Source organism: Buteo buteo, chromosome 1 (assembly GCF_964188355.1).
Source record: "Buteo buteo chromosome 1, bButBut1.hap1.1, whole genome shotgun sequence".
NCBI lineage: Eukaryota > Metazoa > Chordata > Aves > Accipitriformes > Accipitridae > Buteo > Buteo buteo.
In genome coordinates, this window is record NC_134171.1 from 1,993,129 (window position 1) to 2,016,155 (window position 23,027).

General features: G+C 55.5%; 2 protein-coding genes across 2 annotated transcripts; both read left to right on the forward strand.

The window, feature by feature from the left end:
• The first annotated feature begins 5,760 nt into the window (after positions 1-5,760).
• On the forward strand, positions 5,761-7,893 carry LOC142032075 (uncharacterized). Its single transcript, XM_075030240.1, has 3 exons — positions 5,761-5,995; positions 6,957-7,141; positions 7,607-7,893. Exons 1-3 carry the CDS (start codon positions 5,761-5,763, stop codon positions 7,841-7,843), a joined length of 657 nt encoding a protein of 218 aa, XP_074886341.1. The 3' UTR covers positions 7,844-7,893.
• Positions 7,894-18,378: 10,485 nt separating this feature from the next.
• Positions 18,379-23,027, forward strand: LOC142032129 (homeobox protein not2-like). The gene is made up of 3 exons (XM_075030370.1): positions 18,379-18,607; positions 21,819-22,027; positions 22,869-23,027. Exons 1-3 carry the CDS (start codon positions 18,379-18,381, stop codon positions 23,025-23,027), a joined length of 597 nt encoding a protein of 198 aa, XP_074886471.1.

Genomic DNA, 23,027 nt, shown 5'->3' on the forward strand with positions numbered 1-23,027 from the left:
TCTCCTTGCCCCCCATCACCCCTTCGCCCCCATCTCTGCTTCGGGGGATGAAATCAAAGCTCTGGGCTTTATCCACCGGATCCCACACGGAAAATCAACCATCGGCTCCATTTGATCTCCGGGGCGGGCTTCAGAGCATCAATCTATTTACGTTATTACCCTTTCTAAAAGTCAATCAATAGATAATAAGGTGGGAATAATGGCCAGGAGTTAAAAACCCCCATTCACGGCCGAGGATTAGGGTTATTGAAGGGCAATTGCTTCGAAATCGTTTCAATCCGGCGTTAGCGATGCCACGATTCACTCGCTGGCTTACCCACAAGGCTGCCGGCCACCCCCAAATGACACATTTCTCATGCAAACCCCACGCTGGCCCCCCCCAAAGCTGTTTGCACAGCAAACTGCAATTGTATGGGAGATTAACGGGGCTTTGCGGGGTTGGGGGGGAGGCCAGCAAGCCTTGTTGACAAATAAGGGTGGAAATCCGTCGCCATCAATTCTGCGGGCGCCTCTGGATTTGGCAATGACACTGCTTTTGACTTTCCTGGCTGGACAGATGGACGGGGGTTTTGAGTAGCTCCCAGATTTTGGGGGCAGATGGTAGCGTAAAAGGGGGGGGGCCTGCAGAGATGCTGGTGGCCCTGGGGATGCTGGAAACCCCCCGTACCAGGTTCCAACCTGGGGAAAATCAGAGGAGAGACACTGTCGTGAGGCACGTTTGGCTCCCCTGCCCCATAACGGGAGCGTGGAGAAGGACAAACTTCCACCTTCCCATCTCGCCCGGTTGATGCTGGCCCTTGGGATGGTGGGGACAGGCACAGCCTTAGGGTCCTGCCCAGGGATGTGCCCTTTTAGGGTTGATTAATGGGGTTTAGGGGCTGGTCAGAGCCCACATGTATTCTCCCGGTTAGTGATGGGCTGAATTTGGCCAGCTCACTTTAGGATCAGCCAACAAGCGGGATGCTGTGGATGGAGCCATCCCTGCGGAATTCATGCGGCTTGGCTGGAGTCACGCAGCTTGGATGGATCTCCGGGGCAGATTTCAGCCCCTTAGAAGCACCCACGCTGTCTGCCCGGAGCTTGCATGGCCAGTGGTGGCACAGGAGACAGGTTGTCACCCTCCACCGGGACCCCCTTTATCCACGCAGGGTCTCGGGAGAAACCTCCTGGCCCCGGGTTGTGCCAGCCCCAGTGTGTCCCAGCCTGGTTTGTCCCATTCTAGTGTGTTCCATCCTGGTGTGTTCCATCCTGGTGTCCCACTTTGGTGTATCCCAGCCCCAGTGTGTCCCAGCCCCAGTGTCCCATCCCAGTGTGTCCCATCCCAGTATGTCCCATCCCGGTGTGTCCCATCCCGGTGTGTCCCATCCCAGTATGTCCCATCCCGGTGTGTCCCATCCTGGTGTGTCCTATCCCAGTATGTCCCATCCCGGTGTGTCCCATCCCGGTGTGTCCCATCCCAGTGTGTCCCATCCCAATACGTCCCATCCCAGTATGTCCCATCCCGGTGTGTCCCATCCCAGAGTGTCCCATCCCAGTATGTCCCATCCCGGTGTGTCCCATCCCAGTATGTCCCATCCCGGTGTGTCCCATCCCGGTGTGTCCCATCCCAGTATGTCCCATCCCGGTGTGTCCCATCCCGGTGTGTCCCATCCCAGTGTGTCCCATCCCAGAGTGTCCCATCCCAGTATGTCCCATCCCGGTGTGTCCCATCCCGGTGTGTCCCATCCCAGAGTGTCCCATCCCGGTGTGTCCCATCCCGGTGTGTCCCATCCCAGAGTGTCCCATCCCGGTGTGTCCCATCCCGGTGTGTCCCATCCCGGTGTGTCCCATCCCAGTGTGTCCCATCCCAATACGTCCCATCCCGCTGTGTCCCATCCCGCTGTGCTATCCCCATGTGTCCCACCCTGGTGTGTGTGTCCCACCCCGGTGTGTCTCATCCCAGTATCCCCATCCCACTCCCGCAGCCCGGTGTCCCCCCGCCCGCTGTCCCCGCCGGTGCCGCCCGGGCGCAGCGCGGTCGGGCAGTGGCCTCTGGCGGTCAGCGGGGGAACGGCCCCGCCGGGAACCGCTCGTCTGGACCCCGCTGGGAACCCCCCCGGGATCCCTCCTGGGACCCCCACTGCCCCCCCGGGACCCCGTCGGGACCCCCCCGGGACCCCCCCCCGGGACCCCTCCTGGGACCCCCCCATGCCACCCCCCTGGGACCCCCCCGGGACGCCCCCCAAACCCACCCGGGACCCTGCTGGGACCCCCACCCCGGGACCCTGCCCACTGGGACCCCGCTGGGGTACCTCCCAACTGGGATCCTCATTAACTGGGAGCCCACTAACTAGGATGCTTGCTAACTGGGATCCCCGCTAACTGGGATGTCCGATGAGTAGCGATACACTCAGTAGGATCTACACGAACTGGCAGCCCCGCTAATTAGCCTCCTGCTAATTGGGAAGTTTGGTAGTGGGGATTCTCTTTAACTGGCAGCTTGCTGGCTGGAATTGTGCTAACTGGGATGCCTGTTAACTGGGATCCCTGCTAAATGGGATACTCACTACCTGGGATGCCTGCTACTGGGAATGCCCACTAACTGGGATGCCCACTAACTGGGATGCACACCAGTTGGGATGCCTGTTAACTGGTATACTCACTAACAGTGGTGCATGCTAACTGGGATCCCTGCTCCCCACTAACTGGGATGCTCTTGGGTCTGCGTGGATCAGAGATGCTCAGCACATCGGGTGCCTTTGGGAATCGGTCCCAGATGCTCCGAGCAGCAGATGTTTTGCTGGAAGTGGCTTTGTTGCCACCGCTGGCATCCAAAAGAGCTCTGGTATGGAGCAGGATCAAAGCTGTGTGAACAGGGCAGAGCAGGATTTGTCCTTAGCCACGAACCCCTTGAGCCACGGAATAGAAATAAGGAAGATTATGGAAAAAAAACCCACCAGTTTTCCTTCAGGTGCATGGAAAGGTGCAAAACTTTTAAAGAAGACATATCCCTCCTGCTCCAATTCTATAGCCCGCTTGTCTGCTGGTGGGGGGCAACCCAGCCCAGCCCCGAGCCACCCAGCTGTGCTGCAGGACTGCCCCGCTTTGGGGCACGGCGTATTTTAGCTCTTCTCATACAGCTACGGATGTTAATATTTGCAGAAACTCCTCTGTTAAAGCTCTCAACCCCCAAGAGCTCCTGGGCAAGGAGTTCCCCAGGTCAACCACTTGCAGGGTTTAAAAAAAAGATATTTTTCTTTATTTTTTTTCTGCCTTTGCACCTGCAAACAGCCCGCAGCAGTGGCGGTGACCCCGTGCACGTATGAATCCTCCTTGCAAAAACCTCCCTAGAGCTGGGTCAAGTCTATCCAGAGAAGAAGCGGAGCTGCATATCTTACGATGCTTAAGGGAGGGCTTTGCTCTGCATCCCAAATCCGGGTGGTGAGACCTTTAATAACAAGAAAGGAAGAGTGAATTTAATTGAGGCGGGGCAGGGGGGAGATCTGGGATTCAGATAAAATGATCCGCGGGACAGAGGGTCAGGCCTGGATCCTCCTCAGCCACTTGATGGCAGCCGGTGTCCAAACATTTTGCTTTTTTCTAACAATTTCAGCTGAATTGGTAGAAAATACTCCTTTTCCCTGCAAATTGTGGGTGTCCGTAGCCCCCCCAGCCCAGGACTAGCACAGCATACGGGCAAATGGATGAAAAGGAATTTTGTGGGAGAAGGGCTCCGAGAACCAGGATGGACAAACGGACAACGGCCAGACAGGGGGATGCTGCTGGACAGGGGATAGACACAAGACCAAGGGGGGGCCCTGGGTCTCTGGGGTCACCCCCAAGGCTGTCCAGGGCTGGGGGGGGGGTGACCCTGGAGGCCCCACTCCTCTGCAGACCGACAATCCACACCCTGCCCAGACAGCCCGGCCTGGGGCTAATGAGCAGCATTGTTATTAATTAGCTCAGGAGCTGGAACCTTGGGGCAATTTTGCCTCAAAATTAGGCAGGAGCCATCCCTGGGTTCAGGTCCCTGTTCTCGATCTGGACCTGGTGACAGGAGATGCTCGGTTTGTCGGAGCAAATTCCCAATTCCAGCCCTCCTGTGCTCCTTGTTTGCACGGCAGCACCCCCCCCAAATTGCTAAAATCTGCCCCCCCATCTCTCCAGGACAAGATTTTTCACACCTGGCTCTCCCAAAGCACTACTGGGTACCAGTAGCCCCATATCACCTGGATCCCAACTCCGCAGATGCTATTAGCATCCCACCCAGCACAGGGGTGGCAGGGACCCCCCCCCATCCTGGGGCCACCCTGCTGTGTGGGGGTGCGGGGGGGGGATTGTTTGCTGAGCTCCATCAAACAGAGAGGAAAAAGGGAATAAAAAAAGGGAAAGCACCTCCTAACCAAACATGCCCAAGCCCACCGAGCCCCGGCGGGGGCCTCTTGCCTTTTTATCTCGGCCTTTTCAAGACTATAATTAAGAACTAATAATGCCAAATCTGCTGCCCTTTCATCTCTGCCCCCCCCAAGGGCCTTTATTTGCCCCCAGCGCAGTGGCTGTGGGGTGATGTCCCCGTGATGAGCCGGGGAGCATGGCATCGCTGTCAGCACGGTGCCCGCTGTTGGCTTTTTATGGCTTTTTGCTGTAAAAATACCCTGCAAGGAGCCTTCGCCTGCTGGAACCAGACTGGGATGTACCCCGGTACCCTGGAGCTGGGGTGCGTGTGGGGGGGGTCCCCTGTCCCCATCCCCAAGGTGGCCACGCAGCTGCAGAGCGGAGGATGCTCCCTGCCAGGGCAGAGCCCTGTAATGATTTTCTCAGTGCCGGAGCGATCCTTGGTGGGGGGGTTTCCCAACTCGGGGGGGGGGGTCCCCAACTCGGGGGGACTGCACAAGCATGTCCTGGGTCCCGGGGACCTCGTGAAAGTTGAGCGAGGGGGCTGCTGCGGTGCAGATGTGGGCCCCGGCCCCCCAAGTCCCCCGCGCCCCATTTCCTCCCCAATAAACCCCCGGGCCCCGGTGGAGTCCTTTGACCGGGGCTCGCTCCCCCGCCGCGCCGGGCCCGAGGTGTGACTTTTCCCAGCTCATTAGGAAAAGCTGCACGATTTTAAGAATCTCAGACCCTAATGACCATCTGAATCCCATCAGCCGAGAAGGGGCGAGCTGGGAGGGGGTGCAGCGACAGCCCCCCCCCCACCTCTGCCACTGCTTCTCAGAGCATCCCTGGTCCTGTCCCTTCGCCTCGCTGTCCCGGGGTGTTTTATGCCCCCCCCCCAAAAAATCAGCCGTGCAGTGGGGTGCATGCTGGCGCGATGAGTTCAGAGTACCAAGGGGGACTCTGAGCCCCCCCCCGGGGGCTTTGGTGGCCTTGGGGTGACACCGCCTGTCCTGTGGTGCCCCCCCGGATCCTCCTGCCTGAGTTTTTCAGGGCCAAAGCCACCCTGGGAGGGGGACAGGGTGGTCTTCACCTTGGGGGAGGACACACGGGGGTCTCTGCCCCGGGGACATGGGGGGACACACACACACACACACGACACCCCAGTCGAGCGCAGGGGCACATCGAAGGGGGGGGGGGGACACAGAGGGGACACGGGACACCCACCCCCCCCGGGGGGGGGGCAGGGCAGGGGGCGATGCCCTCGGTCCCCGCCCGCCCCGTCCCCTCCACCCCCCGCGGTCTCTTCGGGACGGCCGAAAGAGAATCCCCCCCCCCCCCTCCCCGCGGGGGCCGGTCGGGGCGGCCGTATAAAGGTGGGCGGCACGGCCCCGAGCAGAACCCACCATGCCGGCCCCGCAGCCCCCCGCCCGGGCCGGCCAGGCCTTCACCATCGCGGCACTGCTGGGACTCAGCCCTCCTCCTCCTCCTCCTCCTCCTCCTCTTCCTCCGCCGCCGCCTCCAGCCCCCCCGCCGCTCTGGGGAACCCCCCCGGTGCCGCCGCCGCTCGCCGACCCCCGGCCGCTCTGCATCGCCTGCTGCGGGGTCTCGCCCCCCTGGGCTGCTCGGGTGGGGGCAACAGGTATGGGTCCCCCCCCCACCCCACCCCACCCAGACAGCCCACGCCGGGACCCCCCTGTGGCCGCCTCTGCTGTGGGGACGCCCCCCAAATGGGGACGCCCCCCAAATGGGGACACCCCCCAAATGGGGACCTCCTTCCAGCTCCCCAAGGGGGGACCCCTCTCAAGGGGACTTCTTCCAAGGGCACCCACATCCACCTCTCCTGTGGGGACACCCCCCAAATGGGGACCTCCTTCCAGCTCCCCAAGGTGGGGGGGGGGCACACACCTTTGGCCACCTCTTCAAATGGGGGAGCCCTCTCAAGCGGAGTTCTTCCAGGGGGACCCTTGTGCACCTCTCCCATGGGGACAACTCCAAATGGGGATCTCTTTCCATCTCTTTGGGGGGGGGGGAACCCTTGGCTAACTCTCCTGGGGAACCCCTCGAGAAGGGGACTTCTTCCAGGGAGGGTGGACTTCTGACCACCTCTCCCATGGGGATGTCTCCAAACGGGGATCTCCTTTTACCTCCCTGAGGAGGGGACCCGTACCCACCTCTCCTGGGGGATGCGTCTTCCAGAGGGGGGACACCCCTGTCCACCTCTCTTTCGGATGTCTCCATAGGGGGGACCTCTTCTGCCCCCCAAAATGGGACCCTCTGGCCTCTCTCAGGGGGACATCTCCACATGGAGGGAGCTCCATCTACCTCTTCGTGGGGACTTCCTCCAAAGGGATTCTCTCCAAGAGGGACCTATATCCACCTCTCCAAGGAGATCCTCCACAAATGGGGGACCCTCTCCCACGTCTCCAAATAGGGCACCCCCTCCAAAGAGACCCCTTTTACCTCTTTAAAGGGGACACGTCTGAACGGGAAGGTCCCTTCTGCCTCTCCAGGAAAGGACCTTCCAAGGGGGGACCCCACTCTAAAAGGGGACCCCTCCGATGGCTCCTCTCCACCCTGACACCCCCCCCCCCCTCCTCCAGGCTTCCTGATCTCCAAGTGCTGCTTGCCCATCTTCAAAGCCAAGACTGGCAAAGCCAAGCGGGTCCGGACCATCTTCACCAGCGACCAGCTGGCCCGGCTGGAGAAGGAGTTTGCGCGGCAGCAGTACATGGTGGGCACGGAGAGGTGCCTGCTCGCCTCCTCCCTGCACCTCACTGAAGAGCAGGTAGGATCCACCACGCTCCATCTCCATCTGCCCCCCCCAGCAGCTCCAGGGAGGCTCCCAAACCTGTGTGCCAATGGGTGGGACCTGGGGCAGGAGCCCTGTGGGGTAGTAATTGCAGATAATTTACATTAAAAGGGTGGAGGATCACAGATAGGGAAACTGAGTCGCAAAGCGGCTGTCCCAGGGTGACGTGGAGGGGTTCAACTTGTGTCCAGCTTAAGGCTGGATCTTTTCCACCGCTGGCAGGTCCCAGCTCAGCTCCTGGTTTGCAGGGGACAGTTTTTCATCTCAGTGGGGACAGACTGTGGCAGGGGACATCTGTCCTGGTCAGCCAGGGAATATTGGAGGCTGTGGGCACCTAAGGGGTTGTGGAGTATCTGGGCACTGCCTGAGCCATGGGGGTTTAGCAAACCATGAGTCCATGGAAAAGCCAGGTTTGAAAGCTAAGCTTTATCTCTTCCTCAGGTGAAAGTCTGGTTCCAAAACCGGCGGATCAAGTGGAGGAAACAAAGCCTGGAACAGCAACAAGCCAAACTGGCCAAAATGGGTTTGGCCACCCCGCAGAGGAGCCCCGACTCGCAGAGCCACCACGGCGAAGAGGACAAGGACTTCCCAGCAGAATCGGAGGACGGCCAGGAGGACACGGCCTCCTCCCCCAGCTCAGGGACAGCACCTGCACAGACTGTGACAAAAAGCTGCTGAATCGCCCCTTCGGGCCGCTTTTCCATGTGTATTATATGAATGTATCATATCTAATATATACAGGGCACCGATTATTTTTGCAGTGCAAAAATAAATTATTTATGCTACTCTTGGGCTCATCTTTTCACGAGGAGAAGGAGGAACACCACGTGCCTGCAGTGGCAGCACACATTCAGTGGGGGTTTGTTCATGGGAGCAAGCCCTGGAGGTCTGGGGGAATGGGGGGTCACCTGCACACCCCACCCACGATCAGCCCCATAGCCAGGCTCATCCCAAAGGCACTGGGTGTTCAGATACCTCCTTGTGCTCTAAAATAGCTCAGGACCTTCACAGAGCCCAGGTCCTTGTAGGGAACCTCCATCTCATGGTCCATCCTTCTCCATCTTCCCACCAGCAGCATCTTCACCATAACAGCCCGCTCTGCCCACAGCTCACACAGCCCGACCCAGTGATGGCATCCTGCTCTCCGAGGCTTTTGGAGCCAGGAAAGTAGGGAAAACGCACCTGGAGAGCAGAGCTGGTGGTGGCTTTGCGAGCTGGGCGCCTGGGGTGCCGTCTCAGCTGGGCAAGGATTAGCCAGGTTTTAATTTTAACTGCTTGGCCCTGCTTAGGCAGATGCAGAGGTTTCAAATCCAGCTGGTTTTGGCCGGACACTGGCCTGGGGATGAGCCAAGGATGGGCTCTGTGGGGAGCTGGGGATCTTCTTGCAAGGATGCAAAGCAAGCCAGTGCCACCGGCCCTGGACCTCCTAGATAAGAGCAGAAATGGGGACATCTGGGTGATTGCCGGGGTAGCACCCGCTCCTGCTAACCGAATTTTCTCCATGTCTGCTCTGGGCCTGGGGCTGGAGGAAGAAGGGACCCAGGTGGAGGGTTTATTTGAGCAGGTGTGGAACCTGATGCAAGGAGGAGGGGGACAATGCAAGGAGAGGGGGGACAATTAATATGGGGATGGTGCAAAGAAGGGGACAGTGCAAGGAGAAAGAAGGGGGACAATGCAAGGAGAGGGGATGAAGCAAAGAGAAGGGGATGATGCAAGGAGAGGGGACAGTGCAAGGAGGGGGGACAGTGCAGGGAGAAGGAGATGATGCCAGGAGAGGGGACAACACTAGGAGAAAGGGATGGTGTGTGGAGAGGGGGAATGATGCCAGGAGAGGGGGACGGTGCAAGAAGGGGACAATATAAGAAGGGGACGATGCAAGAAGAAGGGGACAGTGCAAGGAGAGGGGAACAGTGCAAGAAGAAGGGGATGATGCCAGGAGAAGGGGACGATGTGACGGAAGCTGCCCTTTGTTCCAGCTGTTTTCAGAGCGGGATTAGCCGGCTCGTCTCAAAGAGCCCAAACTGTGCTAATGTCTTCACATGTCTGCTGAGAGCCCAGGCTGCGCCGGTGGGTTTAACCCGCTAATCTCGCATGCCGGTGGGTTTATTGCAATCATCCCCGAGACAACAGGGCTTACGGGGGATGTTTTAATATCGCCCGGCCGGGGGCCAAGCTGATTGCGAGAGTTAACTTGTTCTCAGGACACCTTTAATCCCCTGGGAGCTGGCAGCGCTCAGCCTCGGGTAGGATTGGACCTTTTCCACGGTGCTGGGGTCCTCCAGGGCAGGCAGCGGGGGATCCGTCGCACTCCGGGGGATGCTTCTGCAGGGTCTGGCCAGCTCAAACCCCTCTGTGGGCAGTGTCTGTCCAGGGAAATGACTTTTTAATTAAAACTGCTGGGCTTGATTGAGTTTTTCAAAAAGTGACTTTTATATGAGATGAATTAAACCACGTCCATCCCTTTAGCACCTTGGGCTTTGACCAGGAGGCTTTTCTCATGGTGGGTGATAATCCTTGAGGGGGTGGCCGGTCCCTGGGGGTGCATGGGGGGCTCGGGATGCTTGTGTTCCCTTTCCTACCTGCCAAGGGACAGCAGGTGCCGAGGAAGGCCATCCCCTGTCTTCCTCTCACCCAGTGATTAACCTGTTTGCAGGTTCCTTAGGGTGGGGAAGGAAGCATATATACAGGACAAAGCAGCCGATTACTGGGGATGTGTGGGGATGAGAAGAGCCAAACATGCTGATCCGACCCTGATAATGGGATGGAGTTGATGGTTTGCAGAAAAGCTGGATTCAGCTGGGTCATTGTATGCCTTGCCAAACCCCTGCCAACCCTGGAAAGGGGGTAGAAATGCAGTTTCCTTCTCCCATCGGAGACATCTCCCTTCCCAGTCCAGGGTGAAGGTCTTGCAGCTCAGCCCAGCTCCTGGCAGCTCGACCAGGGCACATGGATTGGGCTCAAACCCGGGCACAGCAATTTGGCACTGTGGAAAATAAAGGAGAGAGATGCTGTGAGAGCTTGGCAATGTCTTGGGCTGGATCAACCCACCTGGGACAGAGCCTTGGCTCCTCTCATCCCCCAGGAAAGCCTGTGCAGAATAAGAGCTGTGTGTCCTTATCTGAACCCCACTGCACCCCAAAAACCCTGCTAGTCCCTTCCCAGTCCTGCGTAGTATCACACCACTGTCTTAAAGATGCTGCTTTTTTTCACCTATCTGCAAAAAACAAGTTGGCTTTCAGTGACAGATAATTATAAGGAAGTGAGAATTAAGCAGCCTTATTAAGAGGATAATGGTTATCTGCTAAAGATACAGTGCTGAGCCCTCCCCAGCAAATCTCCGCTCTGCAGATAAGTAGGCGACTTGTAGGAGGACAGGTAGGTTGTGAGATGGGTGGGTGGATGTATTAGGGTGGACTATTTGCCCAGAGGAACAGCCTGGGCTGCATGTCGATAAGATGGATGAGTGGATGATTGGGGATGAATGCAGGGTGCTGGCGAATAGGTGCAAATGGATGGCTGGCTAAATGGGATGGGATAGGAGAGGAAAGGAGAGATAGGAGAAGGGATGACCTGGTGGAGCTGTAGCATACAGCTCCTCTGTGTCCCCCTCCCTGCTCTCCTTCCTGCCAGGATTATTCCTGCTGAGCACATGGCGACGGACGTGATTTGTTTGCACGAGTCGCGTTTACTCAGGATGGTAGAAGTTTGCAGGACGGGATGTTTGGATGCTGGAGCAGCAGGACCCTTCCACCGCCCCCAATCCCCGTGACCCAGCCACTTTCCCAGGGACCTTTTGCATCCCTTCCCCGAACTGGGAGCCCCATTCTCCTCGGCTGATTGCCCCCTCATGCTCTCTTTTTGGGGGGAGTTTGCTAAATGGGATTACCATGTGCCGAGGACGGTCCGGGGTGCCGGGGTGGGCAACCTGCCGGCGGCGGAGGTTCAAGGCAAAGCCCGACCCAAGCCAGGATGCAGGGCGCCGGGGTCGGCCATGCGTGTTTCCAGGCTCCGTCTCGTCATGTAATCTTGTTAAATGGTCAGGGAGCATTTCCCCCTGCTTCTCCCTGCCCTTTAATTCCTGATTGAAACATCAAATAAGCTTCCCAAGGCTGCCGGGCAGCTCTGACGGTTCCATGCTGCCCGGTTTCAGTGGAATAAAAAAAGACATCATGAGCAATGGAAGGAAATGCCATGTCATCCCATCTTTTGCAGTCTTTCTGGGATGAATTTGCTCCAAGTTGCCTTGCTCAGCCAAAGAGCAAAGGCACCGATTCTTTGCATTAAACTCTCAGCTGGAAGTAGCTCCTGGGTGCATGAAAATGAGGGTGAAACAGGGTGACCTGCCTGGAAATGCAGCAGGGAAACTGGGCGCCTAAGGAGACCCCTCATATGGGGTGAGCGTTGCAGCGGCCAAAATATCTGGGTTTAAAAATCCCCGGTTTAAAAGGTGTTTATCCTGCAACAAGAAACATAGGGCTGTGGAGCAGGACCATACTGTCAGAGCGAGAGCAAGCAGTGCCATGTCTGTATCCTGCATGGGACTGTGCAGGGTGCTTCGAGGTCTGCTAAGGGAATGCCATCAGCCCTGGTCTGGGTTTGCCATGGGGCACATCAACTCATGTAGCTGCTGGTGCTCACCCCACAGCACCCTGCATCCTGCTCCTTGCTCCTTCTTCACCTCCCACCTCAGTCTCAAAAATGGAAAGACTGGGAAGAAATCCCTCCCCAGCTCTGCTCCCAGCCATGCACATGGCAGGGCCTGCCAGAAACCAGTTTTCACCAGTGGTGAAACAAGCTGTTAAGATAAAGAGAAAAAAATGATGAAAATCGCACCATGTCCCCCTTTGCAAATGGTTTGTGGCATGAAATCCCTGCAGCACTGCCACCCCAGCATGGTTGGGTGTACCGGGGGCCCTGGCACCAGACACCCTCTGCAACGGTGTGATTTTATTTTAAAAGGTTGATTAAATCATTAAATCAGGTAAACCCTGATGGTATGGGATGAATAAGGGGAACTCGTCAGGAGGTGCGGGACTGACAGTCAGATAAAGTGCTCCCCAACGCTGCCAAAACCTCATCCTGGGACTTAGGCTGTGATGCTCTTGTGCCTCAGTTTCCCCAGCTGCAGGAGCTGGGTAAGTACAGCCTTGGACACGCGTGGTATCGGCTCGACTCCTGCTTATCAGGGCCGGGTCTGATCCCGCTCCCACTCAGCACCCCTGCCGAGAGCTGAGCAGGATCCAACCCTTGCTCTGCCCCATCCTTCCCCCACTCCATCTCTATTGATTTAATAAGATGGAGAGGAATTAACAGGGCTGGAGCATTGGAATAATGAAAGATGAACAAAGGGGCAGCACTAGCAAAGATGCTGCCAGCTTTTAATGATGAGGCCAGGCAGATCCCCTGCTAGCTGTCCCTTTGGAGTGGCGATTAAGAACATACTGTTATTGTTAAGGCAGAGAGATAAATCCCTGCACCGTTTCTGATGTGATCAGCCGGGGCTTCTCCCTACAATTTGTGATCCTATTGTGGACGGTGTTTGCCCTGGGCAAGGAGAGTCTGGGAACCACTTATGAACCATCCTTTGGTCATTAGTCTCCTCATTAGGAGAGAACAATGTGGGGGAAAAAAGATAATTGAAGGGAGCAGCGGGCTGATCGTGCACTCGGGCCTTACCAGGGCTGCCTCAATGCTTAGTTTGTTTATAATTCCCAATTAATTTTAAATGTGTGGTTTCGGGATGCTCTCAATACCTGCAACTGCAGCCCCTGTGAACTGGGTGCTCAGGTCTGTGCTTGATGGGAGGACCACGGAGCATCCTCCGAGGCCTTGCGGGAGGGTATTAGCTTATTTTTGGGGGGTCACCCAGACTTTGCCGTCGGCTGGGTGTACCCCCATCGTGGACTCAACCCCTGGACTCAACCCACATTGTATTTGGAGGGACCCCAGGCAAAGAGGACGGGCCCCCGGCACCCGGGCAGGGTGAGGGTGGTGGGATGCAGCGGGTCCCGCTCCCTCATTTCACATCTGGCTGAGATACGAGGCCAGATGTGACACCGAAGGGTGGGACACCGAGGAACAGACCCACTGGGATCGGGGACAACATCTCACCAAAAAGCTGGGGCAGAATCCAGCCCTGCTGAGCCGCACTGCAGCGTGGGGATTAATTCAGATTTTGCCTGGAAATACCAGCCTGGGTGATAAATCACAGGAAAGCCCCGAGGCTGTGGGGGGAGAGGTGCTTTGCCCCACAAGCTTGGCAGTGGAGTAATAAGAGGAGCAGGTCCTTGTCCCCGTCCCCAGGGACACCCTGCCCGGGCTGGGTGCAGGGCTCCGTGCCCCGGGGAGGAGGTGGAAGAGCCGCAATTCCTCAGGATGCTTGATATTATCAAGTGCTAATGAGACCTGGATGGGACTGAGGTGCTTTGCAGGCCATTATCCCAAATTAACCTGACAATGCAGCCGGGGCCAGTGTCTGAAGGGCGGCTGGGGTGTGTATTGGCCGTCTGGGGCTGGGGGGAGAGAAGGGTGCTGCCCTCTGCCTTCCTCCCCCCCTGCCCGCACCCCCGAGCTGAAAGCAAGAGCCTTGCGTTTTGCAGGGTTAGTTTTCCATTGCCTGAACATGTTGAACCGGCTCCCCGAGAGAGGTTTGACAAGCAAGAGGTGGAATAAGGTGATAGGGATGGAGAGGATGGGAGCGGTCTCCTGCGCTGGCCAGCGTTTGGGATAACAAACATTCTTGGAGGAAACTCCTAGTTCCCAAGTCCTTGTGTCCATCCCATGCTGCTACGCTCAGCTGAAAAGTAACCGTGATCTCCGAAAAAGCATTTCCCTGGAATCCCTGTGCTGGGGTCTCGTGGGGGGATGCATGGGGCTGGCCGTGCTCTTGTCACCCGCAACCAGGGCTCCCATTGCTGCATAACGCCCTCAAAGAGCAGACGGTGTCGTGCCATCGCTCCTGGCCTCAGCCCAGTTTGGGTCTGTTAATGGGACCTTGCAAGGTGCCGAGGATCCAGAAGGCAAAAGCGAACTGTGGCCGGATCCTGCTGCAAACAGGAGAGACGGGGTTTGCCAAGAGCGATTGACACCAGCACCTTGGTCTGGAGCTCTCTGCAGCTCCCCAGCACCTCGCTGAAGGTGGCGAAGCCAAGGCAGGATGGCACCCGGTGCTGCTGGGTGCTCCTTGAGCAGAGAGCACGCACAGTAACTATCGTTAGCCTGAGTAATTTCTCTTTTCTAGACTTTATGATGAAGGAATGAACACGCATCAGTTATCCTCCGAGGTGTCTCCTCTTTTTGCAGGGAAGATGAATCCCCATTCCCCTCTTCCTACAGGATTCACTGGGATTTGGCTTGGGAAGGGGCAAATCACCAGCTCCAGGAGCCGCGTGATTTGGAGACATTCCCCGTTGCCTTTTTATTATCGGATTATGGATTATTATTTATTATTATTATGGATTACCACAGGAGAAATGGCTGCAAAAATCTGACACAAGGCTAAAAGCTAAAGCTGGTGTTCAGCACCCCATTTTTAAGCTAATTTTTATTTTTTTAAGAGTAAAAGGCATGAGCTCATGATTTCAGACTCCTTACATTGGCGGTGGTGCGCTAGTTATCCTAATGAGCGCAAGCACACGCCTGTCTAATCAGCAACAGGAGCCCTGGGATCCATCTTCTCCCTAATAGGATGCGACTGGAAGGATGCCGTCGGTCGAGAAGATGTTTTCCCACTTGCAGAAGGACTCACGTCCCGGATTACTGATGCACAAAATCCCCATCACGTTTTCGCGTGTGCTTGCTGTGGGTTTGGGGAAATTTCCGCCACTTCTTTCGCCCGCTGGGATGGTTTTGCGGCTCGGAGAGGGATGGAAATGGAGCCAGGCTCTCCCCACCGACGGAGGCGAGGTGTGAAATTTCTCATGGGCAAACAAGTGAGAGCTGCGGGGTGCCCAGAAGAAGGGGGACAGAAAAGATGAAGGGGGGGGGGGGGAGCGGAGGAGGAGAAAAAGCAGCAGCCAGAGAGAAACAAAAATCCCCAAAGCAGCAACCTGGTTTGAAGAGTGGGGCGTTTTCTATGAGGGGATTGTAAAATGCACTCTCTCTTTCCCCTTTGCAGGGGGGAATAAGGGCCCCCACTCTATCTGATAGTCATTAGCATCAATTAGCCCCGTTTGAAGTAGGCAACATCTTTGTCTCTTTGCAAAAAAAGAAATAAAAAAACCTTTCAGGGAGCCCATAATAACATCTGGAGCAAGGAGAGGCTGAACTCAAGTTCCCCACTTTCATCTCTTGTCGAGGTACTTGGAATGTTAATGCAGCCTCATTCTTTAATGGAGTTATCAGGAAATGCTTTTCACCTCCTTCCCTTTGCTCAGGGGGGATGTTTACAAAGGGCTGGGGGCTTTTTTTGTTGTTGTTTTGTTGTTGGGATTCCCCCCCCCAAGAAAATCCCCCTCCCCTTTTATTTTCTACGCTCTTGAGAAACAAAACTGGAATAAAATAAAAAAAAAACCAAACACCGAAACCCCACTACCAAAAAAAAAAAAAAAAAAAAAGAGGATCAGGGTCCATCCTTTCATCTCCCCTGTCCAGCTCCTGCAAAAGCCCCCTTTGCTGGGAGCAGATGGGGTGGTTCAACCCCGTGTGGGCAGGGGGAGGCGGGGGGCTTCCCCTGGCCCTGAGCCCCCGCTCTGCCTGGCTGCTGGGTGCTATATTTCCCAAGTCATTACCAGCGAGTGAAAATTTCCAGCTTTCGAACCAAAATGCATTAGCTGAGCACACAGTACTAATGGGAAACAGGACGCGTCATTAGGCAGCGAATTCGGCCAAGCGGGAGAAGGCGAAGGGAAAAGTCGGCCGGTGCTTTTGCTGGTTGTCCGTCCCTCCGGCTTGCTGTCCGTTCGTCCGTCTGTCCATCCTTCCTGCCAGCAGCATTTCACCATAACCGCCCACTCTGCCGACGGCTCGCCTACCCCAACAACCACCATGTAAAACTGCTCCCTTGATAACTCCTTGTTGGAGAATCTCCAACATCTCTTTCCATGGGAATTACAGTGGCAGTCACAACTTAGGATGAAGAGGGAAAATAATCAAGAGATTTAAACAGGCTTTTAATAAAACAAATCAAAAAATTGTATAACGACACCCGTATTTTAATCCACACAACCTCTGTGCAAGCAAAGCCAGAAGCTGTGAATCTCTGCGGTTTTTTTTTCTCAGTAGCGGCTTTTTGCGGGGGGAGAGGCTTCGGCACTTGCCCAGCTTTGAACGTGTGATTTCAATTAAGCACATAGTTACACGGCGGCAGGATTGGGGCTGGCTGTTTGGATAAGGAGCAATAAAGCGGCAGCTGTATTTATTCACTTATTTTGAAGCTGCTGTGGAAGACAGGATGCTAAATGGCACAAAAAAAGTGTTTTGAAGGCAAACTTGAGGGACTCTTTTGTCTCCTGCGGGCATCCTCTTCCCCAAGGTTCCCGTAGCCATCACCAGGGTGCTTCCTCACGAGCAGGATAATCCTGCCCATGCATTCCCATAATTTCCATTTGCTTTGAAATGCTCAAAACCATAGAGATGCTCATTTATAACCAGGTCTATTTCTACGGCTTGGGCAGTGAAAAGAGACTTTAAATGGCACGAATCCCTGAGTTAAGGCAGGATTTACGGGATACGGAGAGCTAGCCTGCGCACGCAGAGATGTTTAATGCTGGGTTGTTAAGCCATGGGGGATTTTTGGTCCGTGTTTATTAACCTGGAGACTCCGGTCTGGGGATTTCTCCGTGGTTGCGTACACCGGACTGAATTTTCAGTGTTAATTCGGTGCTTGTGGAGATTTGAGCAGGAACGGCTGCGTTTGCGCAGGGCTGCGAATCCCCGGCGTTGTGTTTGCTGAGTACGCTCACATCTGGGCAAGGTGTCTGCACCATCCGCAGCTCTCCATCGCATCGGACCATGGGTCTGTGCGTGGCTCACGGGGATGGCACCCAAACCAGACAAACAGCTGAATTTCCAAAGCACAGTCACCTTTTAGCCTGTGCGAGCTCCTGATGTGTTTTTTCCCATACCCCAGATATACATCCAGGCTCTGATACAGCTGAGCAGGTACACCCGGACACGTTCCCCTTGGCAGGATGGGCTCGCACAGCCGGTCCCAGGGTACGTCGGTGCCCGTGGGCAGTGGGTAGGGGTGAGCTGGCCTGAGGAGCGTGGCCAGGGGGATGGTGTGGGTGCGCCTGTGAGGCCTGGGGGGAAACTGTGGGTGTCGTGGGGGGTCAGGGTGGGGAGCTGTAGGTGTCCATGTGGGTGTCCACAGGAGAAGGTGAGGGTGCCAGCGAGGCTGTGGTGGGGAAGTTGTAGTCGGCTGTGAGGAAGGGAGGAGGTGTCTGGCGGAAGGAGCAATTGTCCATGTGGGCGTCTGTCTGGAGTGGGTGTTGGTGTGGGTGTCCACGGAGTAGGAGAAGGTCTCCACGGGGAAGGAGCAGGTGTCGGTGTGGATATCTGCAAGGAAGGAGTTTGGGTGTCGGTTTGGGTGTCTGTGAGGAAGGAGCGGGTGTTGATGTGGGTGTCCACGGGAAAGGAGTGGGTGTTGGTGCGGGTGTCCATGGAGCAGGAGAAGGTGTCCACGGGGAAGGAGTGGGTGTTGGTGTGGGTTTCCACGGGAAAGGAGTGGGTGTTGGTGTGGGTGTCCACGGAGTAGGAGAAGGTGTCCACAGGAAAGGAGTGGGTGTCAGTGTGAGTGTCCACGGAAAGGAGTGGGTGTTGGTGCAAGTGTCCATGGGAAAGGAGTGGGTGTTGGTGTGGGTGTCCACAGAGTAGGAGAAGGTGTCCACGGGAAAGGAGTGGGTGTCAGTGTGGGTGTCTGCGGGGAAGGAGTTTGGGTGTCGGTTCGGGCGTCTGTGAGGAAGAAGCGGCTGTCTGTGTGGGGGTCCATACGGGTGTCCAGGTGGGTGTCAGTGGAGGTGCCAGCAGAGAAGGAGGGGTGTCCGCGGAGGTGTTGGCGTGGAAGGAGGGGTGTCCGCGGGGGTGTTGGCGTGGAAGGAGGGGTGTCCGCGGGGGTGCCGCTGCAGGCCAGCGGGGGCTGGGGGCAGCCCCCCGTCCCCGTCCCGTCCCCCCCCCCCCCGCCGCCGCTTTGCATAGGAGCGCGGCTCATCCCAGCCCACCGCGCTCTCCATATAAACCGGCGGGGCCGGGCGGGCCGGCACACCGGCCCGGCCATGCTGCGCAGCCCGCCGCGGTCCCGTCCCGGTCCGCCGCCGGCCCCCCCCAAGACCCCCTTCCACATCGAAGCTCTCCTCGCCCGGGAACCGCCGCGCCGCGGCCCCGCCGCCGCCTCCGTCCCGCCGCCCCCGCGTTGGCCCGCGGCGGGACCGGGACCGGGACCGGGACCGGGACCGGGGCCGGGGCCGCTACCGGGAGGCTGGGGCTGGGGCTGGGGCGGTGCAGGTGAGCGGGGGTGGGGGGGTGAGGGTGTGTGTGGGGGTGTCCCCGTCCGACACGAGTGGGGAACGGGGGGGTCTTGGGGACGGAGCGGGAGTGGGGGGGTGCGGGGACCCTGGCATCACCCGCACTGGAAAATAAGGGGGTCTGGGTCACCAAAAACTGCCCTCCTCCTCCTTTTGTTGGTTTTGTTTTTTCTTTCCTCCGACGGCTGCAGTTTCATTTCCCGCAGCCTCTCGACCAACCCCAAGGCGAAGAGCTGGGTTGGGGCTGTGGGAAATGAAGGAGGGAGAGGGAAGAGTTTCCTAATATTTCTTTTTTCCCCCCTCTGTAGTGATCGATAATTAATATTAGCCATCTACCCCCAACATTAAATGACTGGGTGAAGTGAGACCCAGATGACGCAATTTACATCCTTCAGGCTTGACTTCAGGAGAAGGTTTCAAGTCAAGGACAGCCCCCCCATGTGCCCCCACCTGCATTTTAAGGGTAGCTTTGCACACACCGGCATTTATTTCTCTTTTCATGTACTAGAAAGGCACCGCAATGCCTGTGTTTTCATCATGCCTCCCCAAACCTGCTGTAATTTCCCAAAGCCTCAGCCCTGCAAGTAATTTCTGCACCATGCCAGCACCCCTCTGCTGTTGTGTGGGGCCCCCTCTTCTCCCAAAGCTGCCCTCAGTCCGGCTGTAATTTTGCTCTCCTTGCAGTTTTTCACTCGCAGAAGTGAAACTGGAGTGTTTCGCAGCGTCCGGCCCCAAAAACTGTTTGTATTTTTAGTGCAAAAGCACCTAAGGAATAAGGATTTTGTCGTTGATCCGTGGGTAAAATTTACAGAGTGGCAACGGATGATGTCGGCTAATCCATCAGGCTCTCTGTATTTTCACTGAGGGGCACTGCAACTTTTTATAAGCAAAACGACTCATTTGTTTTAATGAAGTACCTCTATTCAGAATATTTTTCTTGAAATTAAGTATCTTTTTAGCATTCAGAGCCTGCTCTCCTCGTTGCCCAGACAAAACCAGCAGCCAAGCATGTATTTTATTTGTATAAGGTACTCTTGATTTGATCCTGATAGCTACTATATTCAGGTACCAAAAGTATTTGCTTTGTACTCTTGATCCTTTTTTTTAACTGCTTAGCATAATTATTGAATCTATTCTTTCTTTTACGAGACAGCATCTGCATAGTTGCATTAATCTATGTATTATATCAAATATACAAGTATGAAAATATAGTTAAACAATTTGCAAAGCTATTTCCACAAAGTATTTCATGTTTGAAGTTACACTTGCTATTATCCCAGTATTAAAATAGAAAAAATGTGACGGGTGAAATTATTTTAATGATGAAAATAGTTTTAAGTGCAATTACGGCTGTTAAGCTGTCAGGTCTCCATCCCACAAATCCTTAAACACCCGTAGAATTTACACCCAGTTAATGAAACAAAGTAGGTCAGGGTGCCCATTTGTGCCTGGAGAACATGACAACATCAGTCATTAAAGGAGAGATAAGTAGCGGGTGTGAATTGGCATAATTATGTACCATATTTCCATAAAAGTTAAAAGAAACTTGCCAAGCTATAGATATATCATACCAGTCCAATGTCCCTCATGGCTGCGGTTGCTGTACCCTGATGCCTGTGCAATGACTCTGGCTGAGGGGGAGCTCCGCTCAAAGCTGGATCGCATTGCCCGGGGGCTGAGATTTCAGGAGGGCAATGGTGGGGGAGCGTTATATGGCCTGATCCTGCAGATACATACTGCATACTTTGCTTTCCACCCAGAAAAGTCCTGTTGGCTGTACTAGTGGGTTCTCTTTCTTAAAGTTAAGTGGGTGCTTGGGTGCTGGCAGGACAGAAGCTGTGGTACCATCAGACATATCTTAGTGCTGGCCTTATCTGGTTCCTAATACCTTCACGACTGTACTTTGATACTTGGAGGTGTTCTCATGGCACCCAGCGGTCCGGCCTGTGCAGGCAGGTCCCACTGCTTGGAGTCTTTCTGGGGCTCAGAACAGGAGCTGAGTCCCCAGTCCAGCAGTTTTTGGCATTGAGCAAGATGGGCTCGACTCTCCCTCCAGCGCTCCACACTCAGATGTGCAAAGTCTACGCTAATGTTTCCGTGCATGTCGTAACTCCAGAACCAGCATCAACGGATGCAGAGTTTTTTTGTTTTGATGGCTGCAGCCCCCTTTCCTCAGCCCTTGACTGAGGTCTCTCCACCCTGCAGTCCTCCCGGCAGTGAGATCTGGCTCCTGTGAAGGTCCTTCAGGAGGACAGAACTGGTTCTGATGAGACCTGTGGCTCCTGGGAGATGGTCAAGGGTAGCAGTCACACACTCACTCCTTTTAAACATTAAGATGTGTGTGAATCAAAGTCTGTGCTGGCAGGAAGACAGCTTTAGAAACTAGAGACAGCACTGCTCTTAGGCTGGTGCCGGCTGGTCCTGTGACAGTGCTGATGTTGTATTGTATGTTAATTAGGTAATTATGGTTATCATCAGGCCAGAACTAGATAGGAGACTGAGACCAGATCCACTTGTTAGTCCTGCTAATGCTTCTGCACACAGAGGAACTTTATGGATGAGTTGAACCTGACTAAGGTTCAGGATGAGGACCTGCACCAGGGCTAGTGACTCTTGTCTTCAAGCCAGTCTGCCACCTTCAGTATCTTCTCCTGGACGCTGCCTGACTACGGGTGCCAAGGGAAGGGTAAAAGCAGGGGCCAGCATGGGGTAAACTCCCCCAACCTTCAGACATTTTTGATTAGGGACTTTTTGAGACGGAGGTGGGATTTTTGCATTCAGCAGCTCTTGATGGACTTTATTATTCTGTTACAAAGATCCTATATTGATGGAGGTCAAACCCTGCTCACCTCATTAAGTGCTGACTTCTTTGGGTCTGGTTGCACATCCAGGACTGTCCCAGGTTGTACCTATGAGTCAAATCACAGAATAGGTTGGAAGGGACCTTGAAAGATCATCTGGTCCAACCTTTTGTGGGAAAGGGAGCCTACATGAGATGATCTAGGAAGGGACAGGATAGGGACATCCCTGCTTTTCTTTTTGGTGCTACTTTCTCCCAGCCCCCTTTAGTGCATAGAGCAGCTGCATTGCTGCTTGCTACAGCTGAAGCAAGCCGGGTTTGGCACATCAACAGGGCTGGAGGAATGGCCTCAAACATGCAGACCCCTTCAGTCGCTGCTTCTTGCTTGCAGGTCTGGCGTTGTCTCACTATGTAGGCGGCAACTCGCTGTGCCCCGCTGGGCCTTGGAGGTCTGGGGGGCCCTGCAAGATGAAGAGGGTCCGCACGGTCTTCAAACCAGAGCAGCTGGAGCGGCTGGAGCAAGAGTTCCTCAAGCAGCAGTACATGGTGGGCACAGAGCGAGTAGACCTGGCTGCAACTTTGCATCTCACAGAGACTCAGGTAAGAAATGGAGCTGGGGATGGTGGCGTAGATCCTGGGTCTGCATTTGGTCTGTGGTGATTCCCCTGCCATGAAGCACAGTGGGAGGAGGACACGACGCAAAGTGACCCGTGGGACTCCCTGATGCGAGATGACATTGAAGCCATGTGCCTGGAGGGATGCGAGATAGGTTTAGATGGTTTATGAATAAGACCATCCTTTTCTTAATCCGTAAAGTGGAACAAAAAGCATTTAGGAGCACAAACCTGCTTGCTTTAGAGTTCAAGCTGAGTTGGACTAACTACGATCCTCTGCATTAAGTGTCCTTTTGTGATGCTAGATCATTAAGTTTCTGCCCATCCCACTGCAAGCTGCTTAATTATTGTGGAAAGGAGGAGCCAGGTGATCTTCCGTGATGGGATCCAAATTCAGCTGAGAAAAAGGGAAAGCAAAGCAAGGGCGGTTCTGAGGGGTACAGGGAGGATGTGAATGGTACAGGGAGCTGCGGCAGGGGGTAGGTGGGTGTCTCATCATGCCCTCTGGCAGTCGTGGCCCAGGGGATGGGTTCAGTGGCTTGTGAGAAGTAGGGGAGGCATTTCCTTCACTCCCCTGGCCAAAGCCTCCTCTGTGCAGCTGCATCGCCCTCTCCCCTGGTCCCTTCTCCCAGCATCACTCTTCCCTCCACAGCATCACCTCCTCCTGCTCACACTCACTGTGCTCTGAGCAGAGAAGGAGCATGTCCCCCTCTTTAAGGAACTCTGCTTTTTGGGGACATCTGCCTTGGAAGCATGTGGCAATGGCCGCCATTGGAAAGGGGCTCCTGGAGACCTTGGATTGAGCTGTTGTGCCATTTTCTGGCTAGGTGAAAGTCTGGTTCCAGAACCGGAGGATCAAATGGAGGAAGCAGAGCATGGAGCAGAAGGCGGCAAAGCTGTCGCAGTTCGGGGTGATACAGCCTGCCACCGCAGACTCAACGGATATCAAGGACCATGAGGAGGACACCGTGGATGTTGAGCTTTGA

Excerpts from the sequence above, each read along its gene's own strand:
- LOC142032075 (XM_075030240.1), top strand. The coding sequence starts at position 5,761 with ATGCCGGCCCCGCAGCCCCCCGCCCGGGCCGGCCAGGCCTTCACCATC. Across the intron at positions 5,996-6,956 it reads TGCTCGGGTGGGGGCAACAG|GCTTCCTGATCTCCAAGTGC; the intron begins GTATGGGTCCCC and ends CCCCTCCTCCAG. Across the intron at positions 7,142-7,606 it reads TGCACCTCACTGAAGAGCAG|GTGAAAGTCTGGTTCCAAAA; the intron begins GTAGGATCCACC and ends TCTCTTCCTCAG.
- LOC142032129 (XM_075030370.1), top strand. The coding sequence starts at position 18,379 with ATGCTGCGCAGCCCGCCGCGGTCCCGTCCCGGTCCGCCGCCGGCCCCC. Across the intron at positions 18,608-21,818 it reads CTGGGGCTGGGGCGGTGCAG|GTCTGGCGTTGTCTCACTAT; the intron begins GTGAGCGGGGGT and ends TCTTGCTTGCAG. Across the intron at positions 22,028-22,868 it reads TGCATCTCACAGAGACTCAG|GTGAAAGTCTGGTTCCAGAA; the intron begins GTAAGAAATGGA and ends TTTTCTGGCTAG.